This window comes from Notolepis coatsorum (genome assembly GCF_963971535.1).
Source record: "Notolepis coatsorum genome assembly, chromosome: 19".
Classification (NCBI taxonomy): Eukaryota; Metazoa; Chordata; class Actinopteri; order Aulopiformes; family Paralepididae; genus Notolepis; species Notolepis coatsorum.
This window is the reverse complement of record NC_140183.1, coordinates 5,367,045-5,392,394: the sequence shown is the minus strand read 5'-3', so window position 1 is coordinate 5,392,394 and position 25,350 is coordinate 5,367,045. Positions and strand designations below refer to the sequence as shown.

At 43.9% G+C, this 25,350-nt stretch overlaps 1 protein-coding gene across 2 annotated transcripts in view; it reads left to right on the top strand.

The window, feature by feature from the left end:
- LOC311246305 (grainyhead-like protein 2 homolog) overlaps positions 1-19,800 on the top strand; it is a 54,684-nt gene extending 34,884 nt beyond the window's left edge. For both annotated transcript variants that reach the window (XM_084336454.1, XM_084336455.1), the window contains 7 exons: positions 2,408-2,465; positions 9,550-9,689; positions 10,674-10,711; positions 10,874-10,968; positions 15,667-15,752; positions 16,293-16,357; positions 16,779-19,800. In XM_084336454.1, coding sequence (XP_084192580.1) covers positions 2,408-2,465; positions 9,550-9,689; positions 10,674-10,711; positions 10,874-10,968; positions 15,667-15,752; positions 16,293-16,357; positions 16,779-16,893 — 597 coding nt within the window. In that variant the 3' untranslated portion in view covers positions 16,894-19,800. The remainder of the gene's footprint in view (positions 1-2,407; positions 2,466-9,549; positions 9,690-10,673; positions 10,712-10,873; positions 10,969-15,666; positions 15,753-16,292; positions 16,358-16,778) is intronic.
- Positions 19,801-25,350: the final 5,550 nt, after the last annotated feature.

Genomic DNA, 25,350 nt, shown 5'->3' with positions numbered 1-25,350 from the left:
CCTAGGATGGCTTAGAGTAGACGACAGAGTACAGCAACTTGCAATGGGCCTGGTCTACAAGATACATTACACCACCAAGGTACCCATGTACATGTCAAAATACTTCCCAAAGGTCAGTGAATACCACGACCACAACACCAGAGGGAGCTCCACAAATCATGTTAAACCCAGATTCGGCTCAAACAAGGGACTAAACACATTTCGCAATTATGCCACATCAATGTGGAACACCCTACCCACAGCTGTAAAGGAATGTGAATCACTACCCACTTTCAAAACCACTCTCAAAGAGCACCTATGGGAGACTGCAATTCGAAACTGGCCCCTGTAAATGTCTAAACCCAACCCCCTCCAATGTACATTTTCTTTTGTAGGATTATGGTAAATTGACTGCATTTAAATAGCAGCTTTTATCCGAATGTATTACAATTTGTTCCTCACATCCACCCGTTCACTCACACATTCACACACCGACGGCGGAGGCGACCATGCAAGGTGCCGACCTGCTCATCGGGAGCAGTTAGGGGTTAAAAGTGTCTTGCTCAAGGACACATCGACTCTGTGCCTGTTCAGCGGGGCGGGGATTTGGGCGATATGGGGTGAACCTCCGCACGCGTTGCTCTCCTGGTGAAACTCATGGCTGTCTGGTGAAAAGAAGCGGCTGGCGACTCCACATGTATCGGAGGAAACCACACATGAAAGACAGCATGTGGTGGTCTACACCCTCCCCAGACTAACAATAGGGCAGCATGTGGTAGTCTACACCCTCCCCAGACCGACAGTAGGGCAGCATGTGGTAGTTATACACCCTCCCCAGACTAACAGTAGGGCAGCATGTGGTAGTCTACACCCTCCCCAGGCCGACAGTAGGGCAGCATGTGGTAGTCTACACCCTCCTCAGACAGTAGGGCAGCATGTGGTAGTCTACACCCTCCTCAGACAGTAGGGCAGCATGTGGTAGTCTACACCCTCCCCAGGCCAACAGTAGGGCAGCATGTGGTAGACTACACCCTCCCCAGACTGACAGTAGGGCAGCATGTGGTAGTCTACACCCTCCCCAGACTGACAGTAGGGCAGCATGTGGTAGTCTACACCCTCCCCAGACTGACAGTAGGGCAGCATGTGGTAGTCTACACCCTCCCTAGACCAACAGTAGGGCAGCATGTGGTAGTCTACACCCTCCCCAGACTGACAGTAGGGCAGCATGTGGTAGTCTACACCCTCCAGACAGACAGTAGGGCAGCATGTGGTAGTCTACACCCTCCCCAGACTGACGGTAGGGCAGCATGTGGTAGTCTACACCCTCCAGACAGACAGTAGGGCAGCATGTGGTAGTCTACACCCTCCCCAGACTGACAGTAGGGTAGCATGTGGTAGTCTACACCCTCCCCAGACTGACAGTAGGGTAGCATGTGGTAGTCTACACCCTCCCCAGACTGACAGTAGGGCAGCATGTGGTAGTCTACACCCTCCCCAGACTGACAGTGGGGCAGCATGTGGTAGTCTACACCCTCCCCAGACCGACAGTAGGGCAGCATGTGGTAGTCTACACCCTCCCCAGACTGACAGTAGGGCAGCATGTGGTAGTCTACACCCTCCCCAGACCGACAGTAGGGCAGCATGTGGTAGTCTACACCCTCCCCAGACTGACAGTAGGGGCAGCATGTGGTAGTCTACACCCTCCCCAGACTGACAGTAGGGCAGCATGTGGTAGTCTACACCCTCCCCAGACCTGCGTGAGAGCCAGGAGCCCCAGACCTCTCTGTGAGAGCCAGAGGTGTCCAGGTGGGGGTCGTCACTTTTTTGGTCAAGGCTCAAAGCCGTAACTCCTCACAATTTTCACTGAAAAAGTTATTTCTAATCCTATCCATTACCTTAACCGTAACCACTCCCGCTGCATCTAGAAACGTGCTTCCGGGCGATGGGATGTAGACACTAGCTTCCGGGCGATGGGATGTAGACACTAGCTTCCGGGCGATGGGATGTAGACACTAGCTTCCGGGCGATGGGATGTAGACACTAGCTTCCGGGCGATGGGATGTAGACACTAGCCTCCGGGCGATGGGATGTAGACACTAGCCTCCGGGAGATGGGATGTAGACACTAGCCTCCGGGAGATGGGATGTAGACACTAGCCTCCGGGCGATGGGATGTAGACACTAGCTTCCGGGCGATGGGATGTAGACACTAGCTTCCGGGCGATGGGATGTAGCATTAACCTCTGTCTGTTCCTCAGGGCGCTGAGAGGAAGATCCGGGAGATGGGATGTAGCATTAACCTCTGTCTGTCCCTCAGGGCGCTGAGAGCCTCCGGGAGATGGGATGTAGCATTAACCTCTGTCTGTTCCTCAGGGCGCTGAGAGCCTCCGGGAGATGGGATGTAGCATTAACGTCTGTCTGTCCCTCAGGGCGCTGAGAGGAAGATCCGGGATGAGGAGAAGAAACAGCTGAGGAAGAAGACAAAAGGTGAGACGAGTCTTCATGTTGTCCCCATGGCAACAACGAGTGTCTGTCTCTTCTTATATCTGTTATGAATGGCACTACACAGTATAAATTGGATATTTACCAATACACAAGTGCTAGGGCAGGGCTTTGTGACTGTATTTTCCTTCCGAGTTTGATTTGCCACCACAGGGGGGTTGAAGTGTCGGTAGTCTGACTCACAGGATGTTGACTGCGTGCATACGCCTCCCATTGGCTGGCTAGTTCAGTATAAGCCTCCCATTGGCTGGCTAGTTCAGTATAAGCCTCCCATTGGCTGGCTAGTTCAGTATAAGCCTCCCATTGGCTGGCTAGTTCAGTATAAGCCTCCCATTGGCTGGCTAGTTCAGTATAAGCCTCCCATTGGCTGGCTGTTTTTATTTGACCATTTTCTAAATCCCCGTCAGTAGGATCAACAACAGCAACAACAACAATTCTTCCCAGCTGCCAAGTTACTCTTTTTAAACGTTGACAAATATTTTTTTTTATCACCCGACACTAGGGGTGTAACGATTCGACCTCACAACGATTCGATTACGATTCTTCAGGCAACGATTCAATGCATCATGAAATCTCTTCATTTGACCACGATTCGATTCGATCCATTTTCTATCCGTTAATTCCCCAAAAAATTTTGAATACACAAATGTGACTGGGGGAACTGATTCACTCAGCATGAATGGACTATAGGTCAATAAAAACAATACACACGATTAATCGATTAATTTCGATTATAATCGATTCTAACATATTCAAATCGATGCATCGAACACATTAGAATCGATGCATTTCGATTAATCGATGCGTTGTTACACCCCTACCCGACACTATTTCACAAGGTGCATTTTGGAGCGCTGCCTTAGAGGATTATGATTGGTCGTTTGAGAAATATATATATTTTTAACCCTAGTGCGCAATGATAATGTTCTGCCAGACAGCTCTCCTGCACTGGAACATGGCTAATATGCAGCGTGGAGATGATTATGCACATATGATACGTCTGGATATGATTATGCATAGGGATGCCCCGATCACGTTTTTTGCCACCGATCACCGATCGTCTTGAGCCATATCGGCCGATACCGATCCGATACCGATCGTTTTTGATTAATAATAAAAAAAAAAAAATTATTATTAAAATTATATATATTTTTTTATTTTTTTATAAAATATATATATTATATAATTAGACTTGTACTTGTAGTTGTATTATCTGCGAGACAACGCCACCACGCAACAAGTCAAAATGCTCGCTATCTCCACTGTCTGTGTGTACATACTCTGCTTTGATCAAATCACATTCGGCTCTGCAGATATACCCTACTCCCTCAGCTATCCCCGTTAGTGACTGCGACGCAAGCCGGGCTTCGAATATGCATCGAATGAGTGTTATAAGACATTGATATCAGGAGCTGTCTGTAGCTACTGCTAGCCGGAAATATAACGTTAAGACAACGCCTCAGTGAACTATTTAGTTGAATGGGACATTTCGTTTTGAACAGTGAGCTAAGCTAACGTGAGCTAACAGAGTTATCATACACTAGTACTAGATAACTAGACTATTGCTGGAGCATTTGTTGATATCAGGAGCTATCAGTAGCTAGCCGGCTAGATACCGTTCAGTTAGACAATGCCTCATCATGTATTAAAGGGGAACTATTTTACTATTTCTTTCACTATTTGGGCACTTTTACACAATTCCTGTGAGTCTATGGAACACCTCTGTAATAAATATATATTTTTTTTATTCATTGTTTTGTATTTCTAATCAAGTCCTCAAAAACAGCATTTTTCTACCTCAAGATCTCGAGCTGTTTTGAGCCTGGGCTCCTAAACCACTGCGCAGCGTCGGCCCCGCCTGAACATTAACATGCAGCCTGGGCTCCTAAACCACTGCGCAGCGTCGGCCCCGCCTGAACATTAACATGCAGCAGTGTCTTTATGACATCACATATAGGGCACATTTTCAAATGACTCAGTTCAGTGAGGGTGAATATTGTGAGAGGAGAATTGGAAGAATGCGCCAATATGAGAATTTTGAGACATAGATCATATTAATATAAGTTCACATAGCTAGGAAACAATGCTAAACACTCAAAAAGGCCATTTATAAGATAGTTCCCCTTTAAACTAAAAGTGAATAGTTGACTGGGTCATTTTGTAACGGTAGCTAACGTTAGCTCATGGAGGTCCCACTAGACTAGACTAGACCCGTGTTTACATGCGTGCGGGAGGAGCTGGAGGAGGAGCAGACGCGCAGCACTGTGTGCAGCTCCCGGTGTCTGAGACAGAACTCAGCGAGTGAGATCTGTTTTGACGATCGACGAAAATAAAGCATTATCACCGATCACCGATCGCATATTTATACTGATTATCGGCCGATAACGATCGGTGGCCGATCGATCGGGGCATCCCTAATTATGCACATATGATACCTCTGGATATGACTGTCATTAGGGTTATTAAGTGGGCTGCACTTATCAAAGGTCTCTTGACCCAGAAAAACATGAATAATAATCTGATTGAAGCCAAATAAGTTGACAGACAGAATGGAGGTGTAACGACAAGACGGAGAAAGTTAATAACACCTGTTCTTCAGAGAGGGATCAGGTAGTTGCCTGGCAACCAAAGCTAGCCTCAAACGATGGTCTGGGGGAAATATAGGGTATGAGAGTGGATACTACTACTGCTGCTGCCTCCATGTATTTGGTTTTTGCATTACTTTACTGAAGTGCTAAATCGATGTGGTCTTAGTTAACCTAGATTTAGTTAGTCGGTTAGCGGTTTCCATGCTGGATGAGGTATTTAAAATGAGAAAAAAAAAAAAGTGTGTGTGTGTGCACATGCTCGTGTCAAGAACAGGCTCCCTCCATGGAGTTGTCAGGTTGACAGTAGCTTCCTGCCTGATGCTCTAACTAGTGGTTACAGTAGCTTCTGATGCTCTAACTAGTGGCTACAGTAGCTTCTGATGCTCTAACTAGTGGCTACAGTAGCTTCTGATGCTCTAACTAGTGGCTACAGTAGCTTCTGATGCTCTAACTAGTGGCTACAGTAGCTTCTGATGCTCTAACTAGTGGTTACAGTAGCTTCCTGATGCTAACTAGTGGCTACAGTAGCTTCCTGATGCTCTAACTAGTGGTTACAGTAGCTTCTGATGCTCTAACTAGTGGCTACAGTAGCTTCCTGATGCTCTAACTAGTGGCTACAGTAGCTTCCTGATGCTCTAACTAGTGGCTACAGTAGCTTCCTGATGCTCTAACTAGTGGTTACAGCAGCTTCTGATGCTCTAACTAGTGGTTACAGTAGCTTCTGATGCTCTAACTAGTGGTTACAGTAGCTTCTGATGCTCTAACTAGTGGCTACAGTAGCTTCCTGATGCTCTAACTAGTGGCTACAGTAGCTTCCTGATGCTCTAACTAGTGGTTACAGCAGCTTCTGATGCTCTAACTAGTGGCTACAGCAGCTTCTGATGCTCTAACTAGTGGTTACAGTAGCTTCCTGATGCTCTAACTAGTGGCTACAGTAGCTTCTGATGCTCTAACTAGTGGCTACAGTAGCTTCTGATGCTCTAACTAGTGGTTACAGTAGCTTCCTGATGCTCTAACTAGTGGTTACAGTAGCTCCCTGATGCTCTAACTAGTGGTTACAGTAGCTTCTGATGCTCTAACTAGTGGTTACAGTAGCTTCTGATGCTCTAACTAGTGGCTACAGTAGCTTCCTGATGCTCTAACTAGTGGCTACAGTAGCGTCTGATGCTATAACTAGTGGCTACAGTAGCTTCTGATGCTCTAACTAGTGGCTACAGTAGCTTCTGATGCTCTAACTAGTGGTTACAGTAGCTTCTGATGCTCTAACTAGTGGCTACAGTAGCTTCTGATGCTCTAACTAGTGGTTACAGTAGCTTCTGATGCTCTAACTAGTCGCTACAGTAGCTTCTGATGCTCTAACTAGTGGCTACAGTAGCTTCTGATGCTCTAACTAGTGGCTACAGTAGCTTCTGATGCTCTAACTAGTGGCTACAGTAGCTTCTGATGCTCTAACTAGTGGCTACAGTAGCTTCTGATGCTCTAACTAGTGGCTACAGTAGCTTCTGATGCTCTAACTAGTGGCTACAGTAGCTTCTGATGCTCTAACTAGTGGCTACAGTAGCTTCTGATGCTCTAACTAGTGGCTACAGTAGCTTCTGATGCTCTAACTAGTGGCTACAGTAGCTTCCTGATGCTCTAACTAGTGGCTACAGTAGCTTCTGATGCTCTAACTAGTGGCTACAGCAGCTTCCTGATGCTCTAACTAGTGGCTACAGTAGCTTCTGATGCTCTAACTAGTGGCTACAGTAGCTTCTGATGCTCTAACTAGTGGCTACAGTAGCTTCTGATGCTATAACTAGTGGCTACAGTAGCTTCTGATGCTCTAACTAGTGGTTACAGTAGCTTCTGATGCTCTAACTAGTGGCTACAGTAGCTTCTGATGCTCTAACTAGTGGTTACAGTAGCTTCCTGATGCTCTAACTAGTGGTTACAGTAGCTTCTGATGCTCTAACTAGTGGCTACAGTAGCTTCTGATGCTCTAACTAGTGGCTACAGTAGCTTCCTGATGCTCTAACTAGTGGCTACAGCAGCTTCTGATGCTCTAACTAGTGGCTACAGTAGCTTCTGATGCTCTAACTAGTGGCTACAGTAGCTTCCTGATGCTCTAACTAGTGGCTACAGTAGCTTCTGATGCTCTAACTAGTGGCTACAGTAGCTTCTGATGCTCTAACTAGTGGTTACAGTAGCTTCTGATGCTCTAACTAGTGGTTACAGCAGCTTCTGATGCTCTAACTAGTGGTTACAGTAGCTTCTGATGCTCTAACTAGTGGTTACAGCAGCTTCTGATGCTCTAACTAGTGGTTACAGTAGCTTCTGATGCTCTAACTAGTAGCTACAGTAGCTTCTGATGCTCTAACTAGTGGCTACAGTAGCTTCTGATGCTCTAACTAGTGGCTACAGTAGCTTCTGATGCTCTAACTAGTGGTTACAGTAGCTTCTGATGCTCTAACTAGTGGTTACAGTAGCTTCTGATGCTCTAACTAGTGGCTACAGCAGCTTCTGATGCTCTAACTAGTGGCTACAGTAGCTTCCTGATGCTCTAACTAGTGGTTACAGTAGCTTCTGATGCTCTAACTAGTGGCTACAGTAGCTTCTGATGCTCTAACTAGTGGTTACAGTAGCTTCTGATGCTCTAACTAGTGGCTACAGTAGCTTCTGATGCTCTAACTAGTGGCTACAGTAGCTTCTGATGCTCTAACTAGTGGTTACAGTAGCTTCTGATGCTCTAACTAGTGGTTACAGTAGCTTCTGATGCTCTAACTAGTGGCTACAGTAGCTTCTGATGCTCTAACTAGTGGCTACAGTAGCTTCTGATGCTCTAACTAGTGGCTACAGTAGCTTCTGATGCTCTAACTAGTGGCTACAAATATATATTTCTTTTAAATAAATATTGGCCTGGCGCCACATGGAGCGTGGGTGAGGGCCGCCAGTTGCCCCTCCCTGAGTTAGAGCATCAGAAGCTACTGTAGCCACTAGTTAGAGCATCAGAAGCTACTGTAGCCACTAGTTAGAGCATCAGAAGCTACTGTAACCACTAGTTAGAGCATCAGAAGCTACTGTAGCCACTAGTTACCCTAACTAAGACACAGTTCAACCAGAACCTGGAGATTTACATGACGTGGTTTATGTCAGGAGCAAGGTTTCTTCTGCCAGTGAATATCTCTGTGTTGATGATGTCACCAGCTATCTCTCTGTGTCGATGATGTCACCAGCTATCTCTCTGTGTTGATGATGTCACCAGCTATCTCTCTGTGTTGATGATGTCACTAGCTATCTCTCTGTGTCGATGATGTCACCAGCTATCTCTCTGTGTTGATGATGTCACCAGCTATCTCTCTGTGTTGATGATGTCACCAGCTATCTCTCTGTGTCGATGATGTCACCAGCTATCTCTCTGTGTTGATGATGTCACCAGCTATCTCTCTGTGTTGATGATGTCACTAGCTATCTCTCTGTGTCGATGATGTCACCAGCTATCTCTCTGTGTTGATGATGTCACCAGCTATCTCTCTGTGTCGATGATGTCACCAGCTATCTCTCTGTGTCGATGATGTCACCAGCTATCTCTCTGTGTCGATGATGTCACCAGCTATCTCTCTGTGTCGATGATGTCACCAGCTATCTCTCTGTGTTGATGATGTCACCAGCTATCTCTCTGTGTTGATGATGTCACCAGCTATCTCTCTGTGTTGATGATGTCACCAGCTATCTCTCTGTGTTGATGATGTCACCAGCTATCTCTCTGTGTTGATGATGTCACCAGCTATCCACAGTGGTTTGCACATGTTTAGTCAGTCCAGGGTGCGTTTGTTTTGTCAGTTCAGGGCCCTGCTGGCGGGCGGGGCCTGTTCAAACAGGTGAAACATGGCTAAAGCCACCAATACTCTTAATACTCAACCATGAAATGAAATCAATAGAAAAAATAAAAAGAGACAAACAAGAATGAAAGAAACATGTGCTTAACGACAATAACACTATGCAACAAACCATCAAATACACACATTCACACGTACTCACTCACTTTAAATAAACAACTCACTGTAGCACCCACTTTAGACACTTTAACACTTTATATTTATTGATAAAGAGATTTGCACTACAATTCATTCCTCATTGCACCTTACCCTAAGTTGTACCTCATCCCATTTCTGCATTATACTGTATATTGTATTGTAACTCAGTTACAAATCTTTTCTACTCTGTATTGTATATATGTATATTGACTGAACACTTTTGTTTACACTTTGTTTACTTACTTTTGACTTTCTATTTTATACTTTATCTATTTTTATCTAGCACACTCTCAGGAGCAAAACAGAAAAAAAGCATTTCATATAAAAGTATTCTGTATTTTTGTATGACTACTAATAAAGAAACTTGAAACTTGAATGTGTGTTCAAGCAGCCGGGGGGTCTTCAAGTCATTAGTGCGTCTTGAGAGATCCGCTTGTCTCACTGACGCCGTCTCCCCTGTGGACGCAGGGAAAGCTCCGGTTCCGGGGGCGCTGTCTCCGGTCAGGAAGCCCGACACCATTCTGCTGAAGGCCCAGACGGACCTGGACTCTCAGCCGGTCCTGTTCATCCCAGACGTCCACTTTGGGAACCTGCAGAGAGCGGGCCAGGTGAGGCACACACGCTGCAGGGTGTGGACACACACACACACACACACACACTGCACACGCACACACACACGCATGATACACACACGCATGACACACACACACTGCACACACACGCGCAATGCGCACACACACGCGCGATGCACATACACACACATGCACACACACCTACACACACGATGCATGCACACACAGACACACACACACACACACGTGTTTACTTAGGCCAAAAGTCGGCGACGTTACATTAAAATGACACAGGTTCAAAATGCTCTCTGAACAGACGACCACACCAATGCCTCTTTTCCATTGCATAGTACCTACTCTACTCTACTCGCTTTAGGTACCTGGTACTTTGTTCGTTTTCCACTGCAGGTAGTACTCAGTTTGTCTCCGTGTGAGGAGGCGGGGCCGCTGGCGTACAGCATGAGAGCTCCGTGAGCATAGCTATGTCCGTGAGGGCTTGGAGGAAGCCAGAGTAAACACAGTTTTCAATCAATCAATCAATCAATCAATCAATCAATCAATCAATAACAACATTAACCAGACTCTCGTTGTGTCTATTCTGCTAACGTTAACGTTACCTCTCGTGTCTATTCTGCTAACGTTAACGTTAGCTCTCGTGTCTATTCTGCTAACGTTAACGTTAGCTCTCGTGTCTATTCTACTAGCGTTAACGTTACCTAACAGATTGCAGAATAGGTACAATACATTACGGCTCAATACAAAACAACTGCTAAGAGGATGCAGACCAGAAAAATACTTTCGTCTTGTTTACATCGGGGTCCTCCATTTTCAATTCATCAGGACATTTATGACATACTATACAGAACTGTGTAGTGGGGGGGGGGGGGGGGGGTGATTTGGACATTTACAGGGGCCAGTTTCTAATTGCAGCCACCCGTAGGTGCTCTTTGAGAGCGGTGATCGAGACACACACACACACAAACACGTCTTGCTTCATCTCTTCCGTATTTTCTCCTGCAGGTCTTTGCCTTCAACACTCAGGAGGTGGAGAGAGACGGGTGAGTGTCATGTGATTATTCTAACATCCAGACCGCCCTGCACTGCATCCTCCAATATGGCTATTTAACAGTAACATGGGTGCTTTGTCTACCCGTGTTTCAGGGATGTTTTGATGAAGAGGACGTCATGTTTTAATAGTGGTTTGTCTACCTGTGTTTCAGGGGTGTCTTGATGAAGAGGATGTCATGTCCAGCTGAGGAAGACTTCTCTTCACACCCTGCTGCCAAGAAGCTGAAAGCGGAGACTGAGAGGAAAGGTTTGTAGACATAACTTAATCATCTTCATCATCTTCATCATCTCACCTGGCGATACATTTGAAAGAAATTAGCATTTATCTTGATATCTCATTCTTGGAAGGAAAGGAGGAACGGGTTAATAAGAGAATGAATTAAAGCCTCAATCCACGATCTTGTGGCCATATTGATGTCGGCCATATTCACATACATTCTTGGAATAGTTTAATCTGAGGGAATATAAAGCTTTGTGGAACTTTCTTAACGCACTACAGAGCAGATTATAGGTCTACTTGACTCATGTTTCTTAACCCACTACAGAGCAGATTATAGGTCTACTTGACTCATGTTTCTTAACCCACTACAGAGCAGATTATAGGTCTACTTCACTCATGTTTCTTAACCCACTACAGAGCAGATTATAGGTCTACTTGACTCATGTTTCTTAACCCACTACAGAGCAGATTATAGGTCTACTTGACTCATGTTTCTTAACTCACTACAGAGCAGATTATAGGTCTACTTCACTCATGTCTCTTAACCCACTACAGAGCAGAGTATAGGTCTACTTGACTCATGTTTCTTAACCCACTACAGAGCAGATTATAGGTCTACTTCACTCATGTTTCTTTTTTTTTTTATCTACTTTTTTCTCCCATTTTCTATTTTTCTCCCATCCCAATTTCGTATCGTCCAATTCTACCCTCCCCTGTCTCGAACCCTGTTAGGCCATGCCTCCCACAAGCCGGCTGCAATGTGGACTAAGCCTTACATCACGTGTCCCCTCCGGTACTCGAGGAAGCAGCAGTCGCATCTTTTCACCTGCACAGCGCGATCTCTCAGCGTCGGGGGTCTGCGTTTTGGAGGGCACGCCGCCCCCGTCGCTTCCTGATTCTGCTGCGCAGGCGCACCAACCGACCTGTAGGAGTCGCTGTCCACAACGTCCGATCCCCACCCATCAGCTTCCCACCCCCTAATACTGCCAATTGTATTGGTATGAACGACCAGCCAAGCTGATAGCAATGCGGAGAGCTGGGCTCGAACCCAGCGTCTCCTGCATTGGTGGTGAGCGCATTGTCCACTGCACCACCTAGCCGCCCTTCACTCATGTTTCTTAACCCACTACAGAGCAGATTATAGGTCTACTTCACTCATGTTTCTTAACCCACTACAGAGCAGATTATAGGTCTACTTCACTCATGTTTCTTAACCCACTACAGAGCAGATTATAGGTCTACTTCACTCATGTTTCTTAACCCACTACAGAGCAGATTATAGGTCTACTTCACTCATGTTTCTTAACCCACTACAGAGCAGAGTATAGGTCTACTTCACTCATGTTTCTTAACTCACTACAGAGCAGAGTATAGGTCTACTTCACTCATGTTTCTTAACCCACTACAGAGCAGATTATAGGTCTACTTCACTCATGTTTCTTAACCCACTACAGCAGGGCTATTCAACTAAATTGTTCAGGGGGCCACATTGTCAGAAACCCAAGGGGCCAGGGGCCGGACTGCCACGGCGCCTCCCCGTGCTATGAATATATGTACACTTGACACAACACGCAACCACATTTTCACAACTTTTATTTAACTACATTGCAAAAGTAGTATACTTTTCAAAAAAAGTGCTTCATTTATGTGCCACATCTGCAACATCTCCTGCAAAAAGTGCTTCATTTATGACTGTGCAACAACTGCAACATCTCCTCTTCAACATTTCAATATAAAAATAAAATAAAAAACAAACAAGTGCATGATGTGCATCTGAACATTCTAACATCAACACTTGGAACAAAAAAACACATTTATAGTGCAGCTGAGCTTATGAAAAAGTGCTTCATGTCTGTGCAACAACAGCAAATCACAGCATCTTATTAGCACTTATTGTCCACTCTTAACTCTCAAACATCAGGGGGGTGGGGGGCAGACAGGCCTAGCCTACATACACACAGGGGTGTAGCTCCAGATTCTGGGCCCCATGAAAGAATTTATTTGTAGGCACCCAGTGAATGCGAGCGTGCGTAAGCGCGCAAGCGGAATTTTCTTTGGCCATTTTTTTATTGATGAAAACGCATAATATGGTTTTTACCTAATACATTCGGATCAGCAGTTCAGCACCTGCACTGTTGGTGGGTGAGCCTAGTAAAGGATGTCGCATTGCGTTCATCTTCAATGAATGGACCAATGCAATAGTCTACCAAAGCCCCCCCTCTCTCTATATATCTCACACACACACACACACACACTTCAGAAACAAACATAGTATCAATGAGAGCATCAATAATACACGTGAGTGATGTCTAGTAAAAAAAATTAAAATTAAAAATTTGCCCCCCCCCCCCCCCCCCCCCCCCCAGTGCTGGGCCCTTGGAATCATCCTAAGCTACCCCCCCCCCCCCCAGCTACGCCCCTGCATACACACATCTAATGAGAGCGATTGCACTTCTTTGACTGGGCAATGGCAGAGAAAGAGGGTTCATAGGAAGTGAGGGCTACCCGCAAACAGTGATGCAAATGCTCATTTGTCAAGGAGGCACGGTTGCTTGTTTTAATGGCATTCATGTGAGAGAAACTGGATTCACAGGTGTATGTTGAGCCAAACATTGTTAGCACAGATATTGCCAGCGTTTTTATTTTGGGGAATGTCTTGACATGAATACACTTTATCCAAAATGTTGTGGTGGATTCATTCTCAAGTGCCTGCTTCAGAGCAGATGATGCTTGCATGTCAATTATTTCAAGTTGCAGGAGACCTTCATCAATGTGAAGTGATGCAAGGAACTCTTGTCCTTTTGTGGAAATAGCAGCTACATTGGCAAATGGGTTGCTCACAAAATGCATCAATTCTCTGGACATGTCAAATTCATCAAATCGACTTGCAAAGTTTTCCCTCAATTTATCAATGAAATCTGTCATTAATTGAGTGACTTTTGGCTAAATTGTGCGTGTTAACGTTGACATGAAAAGAAAAAAGTAAAAAAAATAAAAATAAAAAATATTAAAAAAATATATTTTATTTTTATTTTTATTTGTATTTTTTTATTATCATGTAATCTTTGGCGGGCCGGTCAGAATCATCCCGCGGGCCGGGCCAGTTGAATAGCCCTGCACTACAGAGCAGAGTATAGGTCTACTTCACTCATGTTTCTTAACCCACTACAGAGCAGAGTATAGGTCTACTTCACTCATGTTTCTTAACCCACTACAGAGCAGATTATAGGTCTACTTCACTCATGTTTCTTAACCCACTACAGAGCAGATTATAGGTCTACTTCACTCATGTTTCTTAATCCACTACAGAGCAGATTATAGGTCTACTTCACTCATGTTTCTTAACCCACTACAGAGCAGATTATAGGTCTACTTCACTCATGTTTCTTAACCCACTACAGAGCAGATTATAGGTCTACTTGACTCATGTTTCTTAACCCACTACAGAGCAGAGTATAGGTCTACTTCACTCATGTTTCTTAACCCACTACAGAGCAGATTATAGGTCTACTTCACTCATGTTTCTTAACCCACTACAGAGCAGAGTATAGGTCTACTTCACTCATGTTTCTTAACCCACTACAGAGCAGAGTATAGGTCTACTTGACTCATGTTTCTTAACCCACTACAGAGCAGAGTATAGGTCTACTTCACTCATGTTTCTTAACCCACTACAGAGCAGAGTATAGGTCTACTTCACTCATGTTTCTTAACCCACTACAGAGCAGAGTATAGGTCTACTTCACTCATGTTTCTTAACCCACTACAGAGCAGAGTATAGGTCTACTTCACTCATGTTTCTTAACCCACTACAGAGCAGAGTATAGGTCTACTTCACTCATGTTTCTTAACCCACTACAGAGCAGAGTATAGGTCTACTTCACTCATGTTTCTTAACCCACTACAGAGCAGAGTATAGGTCTACTTCACTCATGTTTCTTAACCCACTACAGAGCAGAGTATAGGTCTACTTCACTCATGTTTCTTAACCCACTACAGAGCAGAGTATAGGTCTACTTCACTCATGTTTCTTAACCCACTACAGAGCAGATTATAGGTCTACTTCACTCATGTTTCTTAACCCACTACAGAGCAGAGTATAGGTCTACTTCACTCATGTTTCTTAACCCACTACAGAGCAGAGTATAGGTCTACTTCACTCATCTTTACAAACATTACGTAAACGAAGATCTTACGGCCACGCTGTCTGTCCGAGGGAAGCAACAGTTGCGATTGGAGGATAAAGACAAGAGTCAATTAAAAACTATTTACCTGTTGTCTAGTGTTAGTCCTTGTATCAAGAGCCGAGTCAATCGACTAGAACAGGACTCCCCCAAAGTAGGGCCCGCGGGCCAATTCAGCCACAACATCCTCTCTGGCCCTCCAAAGGGTTTCAGAGGCTTGCTAGATATTCTATTTGGTCTCATTTGACTCAAACACACTGACATTAGTTACTTTTTCTTTCTCTTTTTATTGTTGGTGGAGGAGCTGTCCAATTGTTATGTTTGGATCAGTCACTGTAGAATTATACATTTTTAGTCATTTATACCTTGTGTTGTATCGTTTGTATAGATTGTGTATTGTTGTCTACAAATCTACGGTTGAGGAGCCGTGAAAAACTAGCATCTCGCTTTTTTCTGAATGTATTGTATGATTAAAAAAAAAGATGTGACAATAAATAGTCTCTTTTTTAATGACACTGATTTATCATTTTGACGTCCCCAGTTCTGCTGTATGTGAGGAAGGAGGGTGACGAAGTGTTCGATGCCTTGATGCTCCGCTCCCCGACCCTCAAGGCCCTGATGGAGTCAGTAAGTAAACAGTGTGTTTGTTTTAGGCGGTACTGTAGGGGCAATAAACCAGCTCCACTCCAGGCTCCAGCCCAGGCCAGGGGACGCTTTAGTAATCTGACCCCAGGTCTGCTTCTTACAGGGAACATTGCGCCAGCCAAGGCCAGGGGACGCTTTAGTAATCTGATCCCAGGTCTGCTTCTTACAGGGAACATTGCTCCAGCCCAGGCCAGGGGACGCTTTAGTAATCTGACCCCAGGTCTGCTTCTTACAGGGAACATTGCTCCAGCCCAGGCCAGGGGACGCTTTAGTAATCTGATCCCAGGTCTGTTTCTTACAGGGAACATTGCTCCAGCCCAGGCCAGGGGACGCTTTAGTAATCTGACCCCAGGTCTGCTTCTTACAGGGAACATTGCTCCAGCCCAGGCCAGGGGACGCTTTAGTAATCTGACCCCAGGTCTGCTTCTTACAGGGAACATTGCTCCAGATCACATTTTGAAAGTCCTTGAAATGCATAATTTCTCAATTTTCTCCCCTTTAACTATATTCTATTCTTCACAGATCTCAGAGAAATATTGCATGCCCATGGACAAGATGGCCAAAGTATACAAGAAGAGCAAAAAAGGGTAAGGAGTTAAACTGAATTGAACTGAAAGTTAAACTTAATTGAATTAAAAGTTAAACTGAATTGAAAGTTAAACTGAATTGAAAGTTAAACTGAATTGATTTGAAAGTTAAACTGAATCGAATTGAAATTTAAACTGAATTGAAAGTTAATCTGAACTGAATTGAAAGTTAAACTGAATTGAAAGTTAAACTGGATTGAAAGTTAAACTGGATTGAATTGAAAGTTTAACTGAAAGTTAAACTCTTGAATTGTAAGTTAAACTCGATTGAATTGAAAGTTAAACTGAATTGAATTGAAAGATTAACTGAACTGAATTGAAAGTTAAATTGAATTGAAAGTCTTATAAACAAATCGAATGATGACATGTCACATACTGTATGAAATAAAAAGATATTCACGCGTGTGTCCATCTCTTAAAGCATCCTCGTGAACATGGACGACAACATCATTGAACATTACTCCAACGAGGACACCTTCATCCTGACCATTGAGCGCTCGGCAGACTGCTTGCGGATCATCCTCTGCGAGATCTGACCCGGACACGGGACCCAGGTGTGAGCCACCATGGTACATTTCAAACACTGTTCCCTCCATGATGATGATGTTGGATCAACCGGCAGCAGGTTGTTCTGCGGTGGAAGCACTTTCCAGACCAGCGTGGTCTCTGGGACAAACTATTACACCGCTAGACGACCACCTTCCAGACCAGCGTGCTCTCTGGGACAAACTATTACACCGCTAGACGACCACCTTCCAGACCAGCGTGGTCTCTGGGACAAACTATTACACCGCTAGACGACCACCTTCCAGACCAGCGTGGTCTCTCTCTGGGACAAACTATTACACCGCTAGACGACCACCTTCCAGACCAGCGTGCTCTCTGCTCTGGGACAAACTATTACACCGCTAGACGACCACCTTCCAGACCAGTGTGCTCTCTGCTCTGGGACAAACTATTACACCGCCAGACGACCACCTTCCAGACCAGCGTGCTCTCTGGGACAAACTATTACACCGCTAGACGACCACCTTCCAGACCAGCGTGCTCTCTGGGACAAACTATTACACCGCTAGACGACCACCTTCCAGACCAGCGTGGTCTCTCTCTGGGACAAACTATTACACCGCTAGACGACCACCTTCCAGACCAGCGTGCTCTCTGGGACAAACTATTACACCGCTAGATGACCTTCTCCACCGGGGACAGAACAAGCCAACGCACGGATTCATCACTTCCTGTTCTCAACCAAAGCCCTTTGTGGTGGTGACTCAACAGCGCCCTCTGAAGGTGGAGGTTTGTGAGTGACAAACCGTTGATTCATATGGATCTGTTGTTGAATAATTCTGGTTAATTTCCAACGTAGACCCTATTTTGCTATTGTTTGGCATCATACTGATGTATTTGTCTATCATACTGATGTATTTATCTATATATATATATATATCATACTGTATTTATCTATATATCGTCAACTGCATCACAAACACGCAGGTTTTGTTTCTGCACTCAAGTTGCCAACAGGGCAGTTCAGTGAGACGGGGCAATCTGAGGGTTGCTGGTTCCATCCCGGCTCCTCCCGGCATCATGTTGAAATGTCCTTGAGCAAGACACTGAACCCCTAACTGCTCCCAACGAGCAGGTTGGCACCTTGCATGGCGTGTGTGTGTGGTTGGATGATTAGAAAACCTCTAAATTCAGTCCATTTTAAGTTACCTTTTTGTATTCGTAATACATTTTTTTAAATGGTGCATTTATATAGTTATTTTATCCAAAGCGCTTTACAATTTGTTCCTCACATTTGACCCATTCACTCACACGTTCACACACTGACGGCGGAGGCGACCATGCAAGGTGCCGACCTGCACACCAAGAGGGAGCAGTTAGGGGTTAAGTGTCTTGCTCAAGGACATCTCGCCACACGCTGCCCGGGGAGGAGCGTGAGTCGAACTGACCGCTCTTTCTCCTGAGCCACTGTCGCCCCAAGGAGCTGCTTCCAACTCGAGCGCCTGGGGGAAAAAAAAAAAACACAGTTCTCTCATTCCTGATCCGCGTTGACGAGTCGTTGCAGGACGAACACGGGTGTAACTGTGTTGACGAGTCATCGCAGGACGGGTGTAACTGTGTTGACGAGTCATCGCAGGACGGGTGTAACTGTGTTGACGAGTCATCGCAGGACGGGTGTAACTGTGTTGACGAGTCATCGCAGGACGGGTGTAACTGTGTTGACGAGTCATCGCAGGACGGGTGTAACTGATGACATTATGGCCCCGTTCCATTTAGGTGGGTCGCCAAGCGTTCTAGTGAGACGGCGGCGCGACGCCAGTCTCTCGCTCACAGAAATGGAACTGGACCATAATTAATTAGTTATTAAAATCACACCCATGTCAAACTAGCCACGGCGATTGATGAGCACCGATTGATTCTGATGAATAAATATGATGACGCCAGAACATAGAGCAATGGGAGTCTTTGTCGAAAATAACCAGAATGATCCTTTTATCATCCCCGTGTCCTACAAGATGTTTTATCGTCCCTGTGTCCTATAAGACGATCCTTTTATCATCCCTGTTTTTATCATCCCTGTGTCCTACGAGATTTATTTTCTTTTGTATGTTTTTTGTTTTTAATTTAAAACCTTCCCAAGGAACAGCTCTAGTGGGAACACAAGGTTATGTTGAAACTAATAAAAATGACCCGTTATATGCTAATAAAACATAGTGGCTACAGTGGTTAATTAAAATAAATTCACGTTTCCCCATCTGTGTCGAGTGCATTAAGATCCCTGCCAGCTGTTCACCTCCTCACCAGTGCACTTGCCTGTTCGGTTCTGTTCGGGTCGACCACTCGGCCCCCAGAAGTAGTGGAGAGATCCCCCATACAGCTGGCCCGGTTGATCCCGGTCTGATCACACTGCAGCAATACATCTCCCAAATATAAAGTTTGTTGTTATAGCGCCACCATCTGGCCAAATGGCACTGAATTGGACACTGGACCCCCCCCCCCCCCCTGGGTCATCAGCAATACACCCACCAAGTGTGAAGTTGATCGGACGAACGGTTCTTGAGATATGCAAATTACAGAGCTTGCTTCCTTGTACAGTTGGGACTCTTTTTACGTCACGTTTCAGAAGATCCTTCACGTTCAAGGTTTCAAGTTCATTGTGGTAATAGCGCCACCATTTGGCCAAATGGCACCAAATTCGACACTGCCCTCCCCTGGGTCCTCAGCAATACACTCACCGAGTGTGAAGCCGATTGGATGAACGGTTCTTGATATGCAGATTGCAGACGAGCGTGCAGAGAGTCCTTCCTTGTACAGTTAGGACTCTTTGCATCACGATTCAGAAGATCCATAACGGTCGAGCTTTCCACTTCTCCCCTTGAGGAACGGAGGATTCTAAATGGCTCACTGTAAATAGACTAGAGGAGATGAGAGAGAACTGTAGTATTCTCGGGGGGGGGGGGGTGTTGTTGATCAAACGGCATAATGGTTTTCATGAGAACAAGATACGAGAGCGCTCTTGTGAAATGGCTTCCTATGTGTGGCCACTGCTTTCTATGGATCGTAGAAACCTCTCTTTCCATTAAATAAACTGACCCAGGGAATCCGGGTGAAAGCTATGATCCCCTACTGTATTCTTTAACGGGGCTGAACAAGGCATTCTCATGGCAATGGAAGAGACGACTGTTATGTGTTGATATAAGAGAAACGCCAACAGACATGTTAGTTCCTCTCCTGCCTTGACCCTTGACCCAGGTGCCATTAGAGCCGCGTTCTCTCCCCAGGGAGCCTGCGACCGCTCCCGGTTACATGGGTCAAACGCAGAGGGATCAATTAAAGTATAACTTAACCCTTTCACTGCCGCACTACCAAATGGTTAACCCTTTCACTGCGACAATACACAGCAGGTTAACCCTTTCACTAACCGTTCTGTTGCCATGTTTTTTTTTAATTTTTTTATATATATATATATATATATATATATATATATATATATATATATATTCTTTTTACCAACTTTTTATTTTATCTTTTTTTTTCAGATTCAGTTAAGAGGAAAGAGACATTCACATCAGCAGTTCATACGAATTCCCACAGTGGCATAAAAAAGTGTCTTTTCAGTATATAGATTGTCCGTCAGTATAGTCCTGTACTGTGTAGCCTGCCTGCCTGCCTGCTGGCAGTTGTGACGGTCTCTTCCTCTGATCTGGCGGTCCTGTGTCTGAAACACGGCCAAGGTTACTTCTTAACCCCCCTCCCAGACCCCCGGGTTCTCATAGACATTTTAGGGGAAGGAGGGAACCATGATGCATACATGTATAGAATACAATTTCCATTTAAAAAAAAAAAAAAATTAAATGCAATGAAATGAAAAACCAAAGTAAATCATAATTGTGTTTGTTAGATACCCTCTAATCCTGTTACAAAGTAATAGGGAAAAATAAAATAAAAAGCAACAAGAAAATACAACAGAAAACAGAAAAAAAAAATGTTGTTCAGTCTGGTGTCAAGCCTAGTGGAGTACTGATTTTACCTTCTGGGCTGCAGTAAGTCATATTTGAATCGATTCTGTCCTTGCGCCCTGTGCTCTAGCACTGGATGCCTCTACTCTCAAGACTTCGTAGAAGGACAGCTCCCAGCTGTAAATATTGAGACTATGAGGTGGTTTCCATCTCATTACAAGCATTTTATTTGCTGCCGTTAAACCCCTTTTTTAATATATTTGTTATCACTTTGACTGTGACAGTTACTGTGACATTAGATGTATTGCTAATGTATACCGCTAATCATTGGACTGGCTATGCTTTCGTTTGTTTGAGATATTTTTTTTTTTACCAGAATGTGTCGTCAATGACGACAACGTGAAACCTCTCATTCCCAGGTTTCATGACCGTGGTCCTAATTAGATTCCACTAGATGGACGTTTTCTCTCCAGGATGCTGGCAAATAGTTTGGCTTCCTTTTGTGCATCATTATCATTCTTCAACTAATTAAAAAGGTTATATAATCATTGGTATTTACAACATCAGTTGGTGGTTATCTAGCCAGTGGCCATGAACGGTAGCATTGTGATCTGCCAGTGAAAATCATCAGAGCTCACATGTCTGGAAATAGCCCAAATATCACAAGTCCGTTCCTGTTTACAATAGAGCTGACCTCGAATAGTCGACTAATCGATCGAAAGGAGCCGTAGTCGACTGCCAACCTCTTAGTCGAATGCAATTATTATTTATTTTTTTATATATTTAAATTTTTTATAAATCACTCTTTCCAAAAGCAAAGGGGTCTAGAAGCGTGGCTAATGCTAATGGCGCACATACCAGTGAGGCTAACTGCCTAAGAAAACGGGCACAGAGACATGAAAGAGGATTTCACACTAGACATATCAAGATGTATCCATCAGTGGACCAATTGCATGCATTCGCAGAGGACAAGAAGCCTTCAGTCGACTTCTTCACACATTAAGCACCGCCCACAGCCCAAATGGAATGACCCCCCCCAATTTAAATATATATATTTTTAAATACAAACATTATAATTTTTTTTGCATACTAGTCGACTATCTGCACATTTCTGCCAATCAAAGTCGACTATAGAAATCCTTAGTCGAGGACAGGCCTAGTTTACATGCCATGGGAAGATATGTGAAAGTATCGCAATGCATCTGTGTGTGATTTTAGCGGTTCTTTACAGCACAATGTATAGTCTCTTCTGAGTCAATAAATATAGTTTTATATGCATGTTCCTTGTGGTTATTTTACTTGGCGATACTTGAAGCTATTTTAGAAGTTACCCAAATGCTAAGGAGGACGTTGGAATCCATACTTTTCCCCCCAAGAAATATCCTCCCAGAAAGTCCACCTCTGTTAGAACAGTGAGAGCAGCAGAGAGATGAGTGGAAGTCGATTGAGATACTTTTACATGATCTCAGTGTCCCAAATGACAGCCTGAACCTTTGGCACCTAATTAACCCTTTCACGTCATAGTAATAGTAAAGGGTTAACCTTCTGTCGTGTGGCAGTGAAAGGGTTAATAATGAATATAGCTGTATGAAGTGGCTTGATGGCGACTGTACTTTGATTACGTCTTCATCTCTAGTCGTGATGGCTTAAATGGGAATTCCAAGATGGGCCCCTCTGTGAAAGCATCATTGGCTGAAAGCATCATGTTTTTAAATATCCTAATTAATCCTAATAAAATTATATCTGACCAGCTCACTCACGGTACATCTGAGAGATTGCAGCACCTGTACACCTGTATGCATAAGATAAAATACACCTGATTATATGGAGGTATGTGTGGGTATCTTTATACTATATTTTTCTTTGACCTATACATATGAGAGAAATTAACATTTGTTTTCAAAAACGAAATGGATAGTATATAAAACAAAAAACAATACAAAAAAACAAACCTATCAACTCGTTTAGAAAAACAACCTATTATCTCATGGATGCCCCACGCATTATTTTAATTATACAATTGGTTTTGATGACTCAACACACAATAGACCTCATAAAACATTGAAAAGCCCAACCTGTGATTGCAGTATGGCCCACTGCTGGCTTTGGTTAATATACTGTACGTTAAGTCATTTATCTGACTGGAGATAAAACTGTGAAATCTCTTGTCGGAGCCATCGATACATTGAAGGGTCACACTTCACATCTCGAGTCTGTTGGAGGTTTATATTGGTGCCGTTTGTAAACAGTGAAATGTACCTGCATTTGTGAGACGTTGTGGGTCAATAAAGCTCTAAAAAGGTTATTTTCCATCAAAGCCTTCATGAAAATACAGTATGTAAATATGTCCATAGATAAAGATAGACTCTGTAATGCGGTCAAACACTTGTGGACATGTTTGCGTCTGCTATGTGGGTTGAGTGATGGGACAAGGGAGCGGTTGATATTCTTGGCCACTCTGGAAAGAGGGGTCTGGAGAAAAGCACACTATAATAAGTTATATCAATTATATATACTTATTTTTTTTATCTGTATGTTTCTTCCATTTCATTAGTTGTTTTACTCATTTTAATAGTTTTTATTCATAATTCTTTTTTATCTTTATCTCCTGTAGCACTTTGAGATTGTCACAAATATAAAGTGCGTTACAAATTTAATTTATTATTATTATACTGTATATTATAGCTCTAAACCACCTTTAAATACATGATGGAGTTAGAAGGGCTTTCATTTCATTTCAATATATCAAATGATTATCGTGTTGATATCCTACCAAACCAGACATTACCCAGAACATGTAAACAATAAAACACGCGTAACATCAAACAGCGCACAAAAATTGCAGATTTAATCCTTTTTAAAGTTGACCAAAAAAACAATCCTGTGTTCAAAAACGACAGTCACTAAATACAGGATACTTTACAAAAACTACAAAATGCAACAATTACAAACATTTTGTTCAACAGATAACAATTGTACAGTATAAATGTATACAATACTGGTTTTGTTTTTATTTGGCACTTGACCGCAAGATGCTATTTGTGTTTTACAGAAAAGTTACAACTGACACAGCTTTTTTTTTTTAAAGAAAAGATAAAGAAAAAAAAGAAAGAGAAAAGAAAATAGAAATACAATAAAAGCGATACAATGTGACAATATCATTGCAGTAGTTGTGATCCTCAGTTATTTCAACGCCGTCATCTTCTTTCTATACAAAACAGCAGTTATTCAAGAAAGACATAAAAAATGTGTCCAATTTTTTCTTTTGTTAAAGGATTCAGTAACAAACCACTTGGTGTCGCCCTGGGGACCTCAGTTACATTCACTGGTTTGGGGCAAGGGCTCAAAGTGGACCTGGGTGAGGGTTCCCAAAAGAAACATCTTAACACTGGGAAGCTTGAGAGCTAGAAAAGTCAGGTGAAGAAAATGGGAAGCGATTTTTTCCAAAAACTAAACAACTACCGCTGACGTGCCCTTGAGCAAGGAACTGAACCCCCGACTTCTCTCTTGGAGCTGTCTCTTGTGAGCCAACAGGACGTGGCAGCGCCAGGCGGTCCCTCAGTCCTGAGTGTCGTGTGTGAAACCCTCTCTGAGTACAGAGGGAACAGGGTTATCTCTCCTCCATCAGAAGTGAATGAGACCGTTCTGATCCTAGTGCTAACATGACAGTGGGAAACAGAGAGAAGGAAGAGAAGGAGCCTTGGGAGACTCGACTCTAAAAACGTTGAACTCTTAACTAAAGCGTATCTTAAGTTGTATTCAACTCAAAACGGGCAAAAAAACTAAACAATGCAGATTTATTTTGCACATAATGTCACACATTATCCCAGCACATTGATTTAGTTTGATGATTGTGATGGAAAAAAATTCAGTCCCTACAGGGTTGTTAAGTCGTGACGTATCGACCTACAGGGTTGTTGAGTCGTGACGTATCGACCTACAGGGTTGTTAAGTCGTGACGTATTGACCTACAGGGTTGTTGAGTCGTGACGTATCGACCTACAGGGTTGTTGAGTCGTGACGTATCGACCTACAGGGTTGTTGAGTCGTGACGTATCGACCTACAGGGTTGTTAAGTCGTGACGTATCGACCTACAGGGTTGTTGAGTCGTGACGTATCGACCTACAGGGTTGTTAAGTCGTGACGTATCGACCTACAGGGTTGTTGAGTCGTGATGTATCGACCTACAGGGTTGTTGAGTCGTGACGTATCGACCTACAGGGTTGTTGAGTCGTGACGTATCGACCTACAGGGTTGTTAAGTCGTGACGTAGCGACCTACGAGGTTGTTAAGTCGTGACGTATCGACCTACAGGGTTGTTAAGTCGTGACGTATCGACCTACAGGGTTAAGTCGTGACTTATCGACCTACAGGGTTGTTGAGTCGTGACGTATCGACCTACAGGGTTGTTAAGTCGTGACGTATCGACCTACAGGGTTGTTAAGTCGTGACGTATCGACCTACAGGGTTGTTGAGTCGTGATGTATCGACCTACGAGGTTGTTAAGTCGTGACGTATCGACCTAC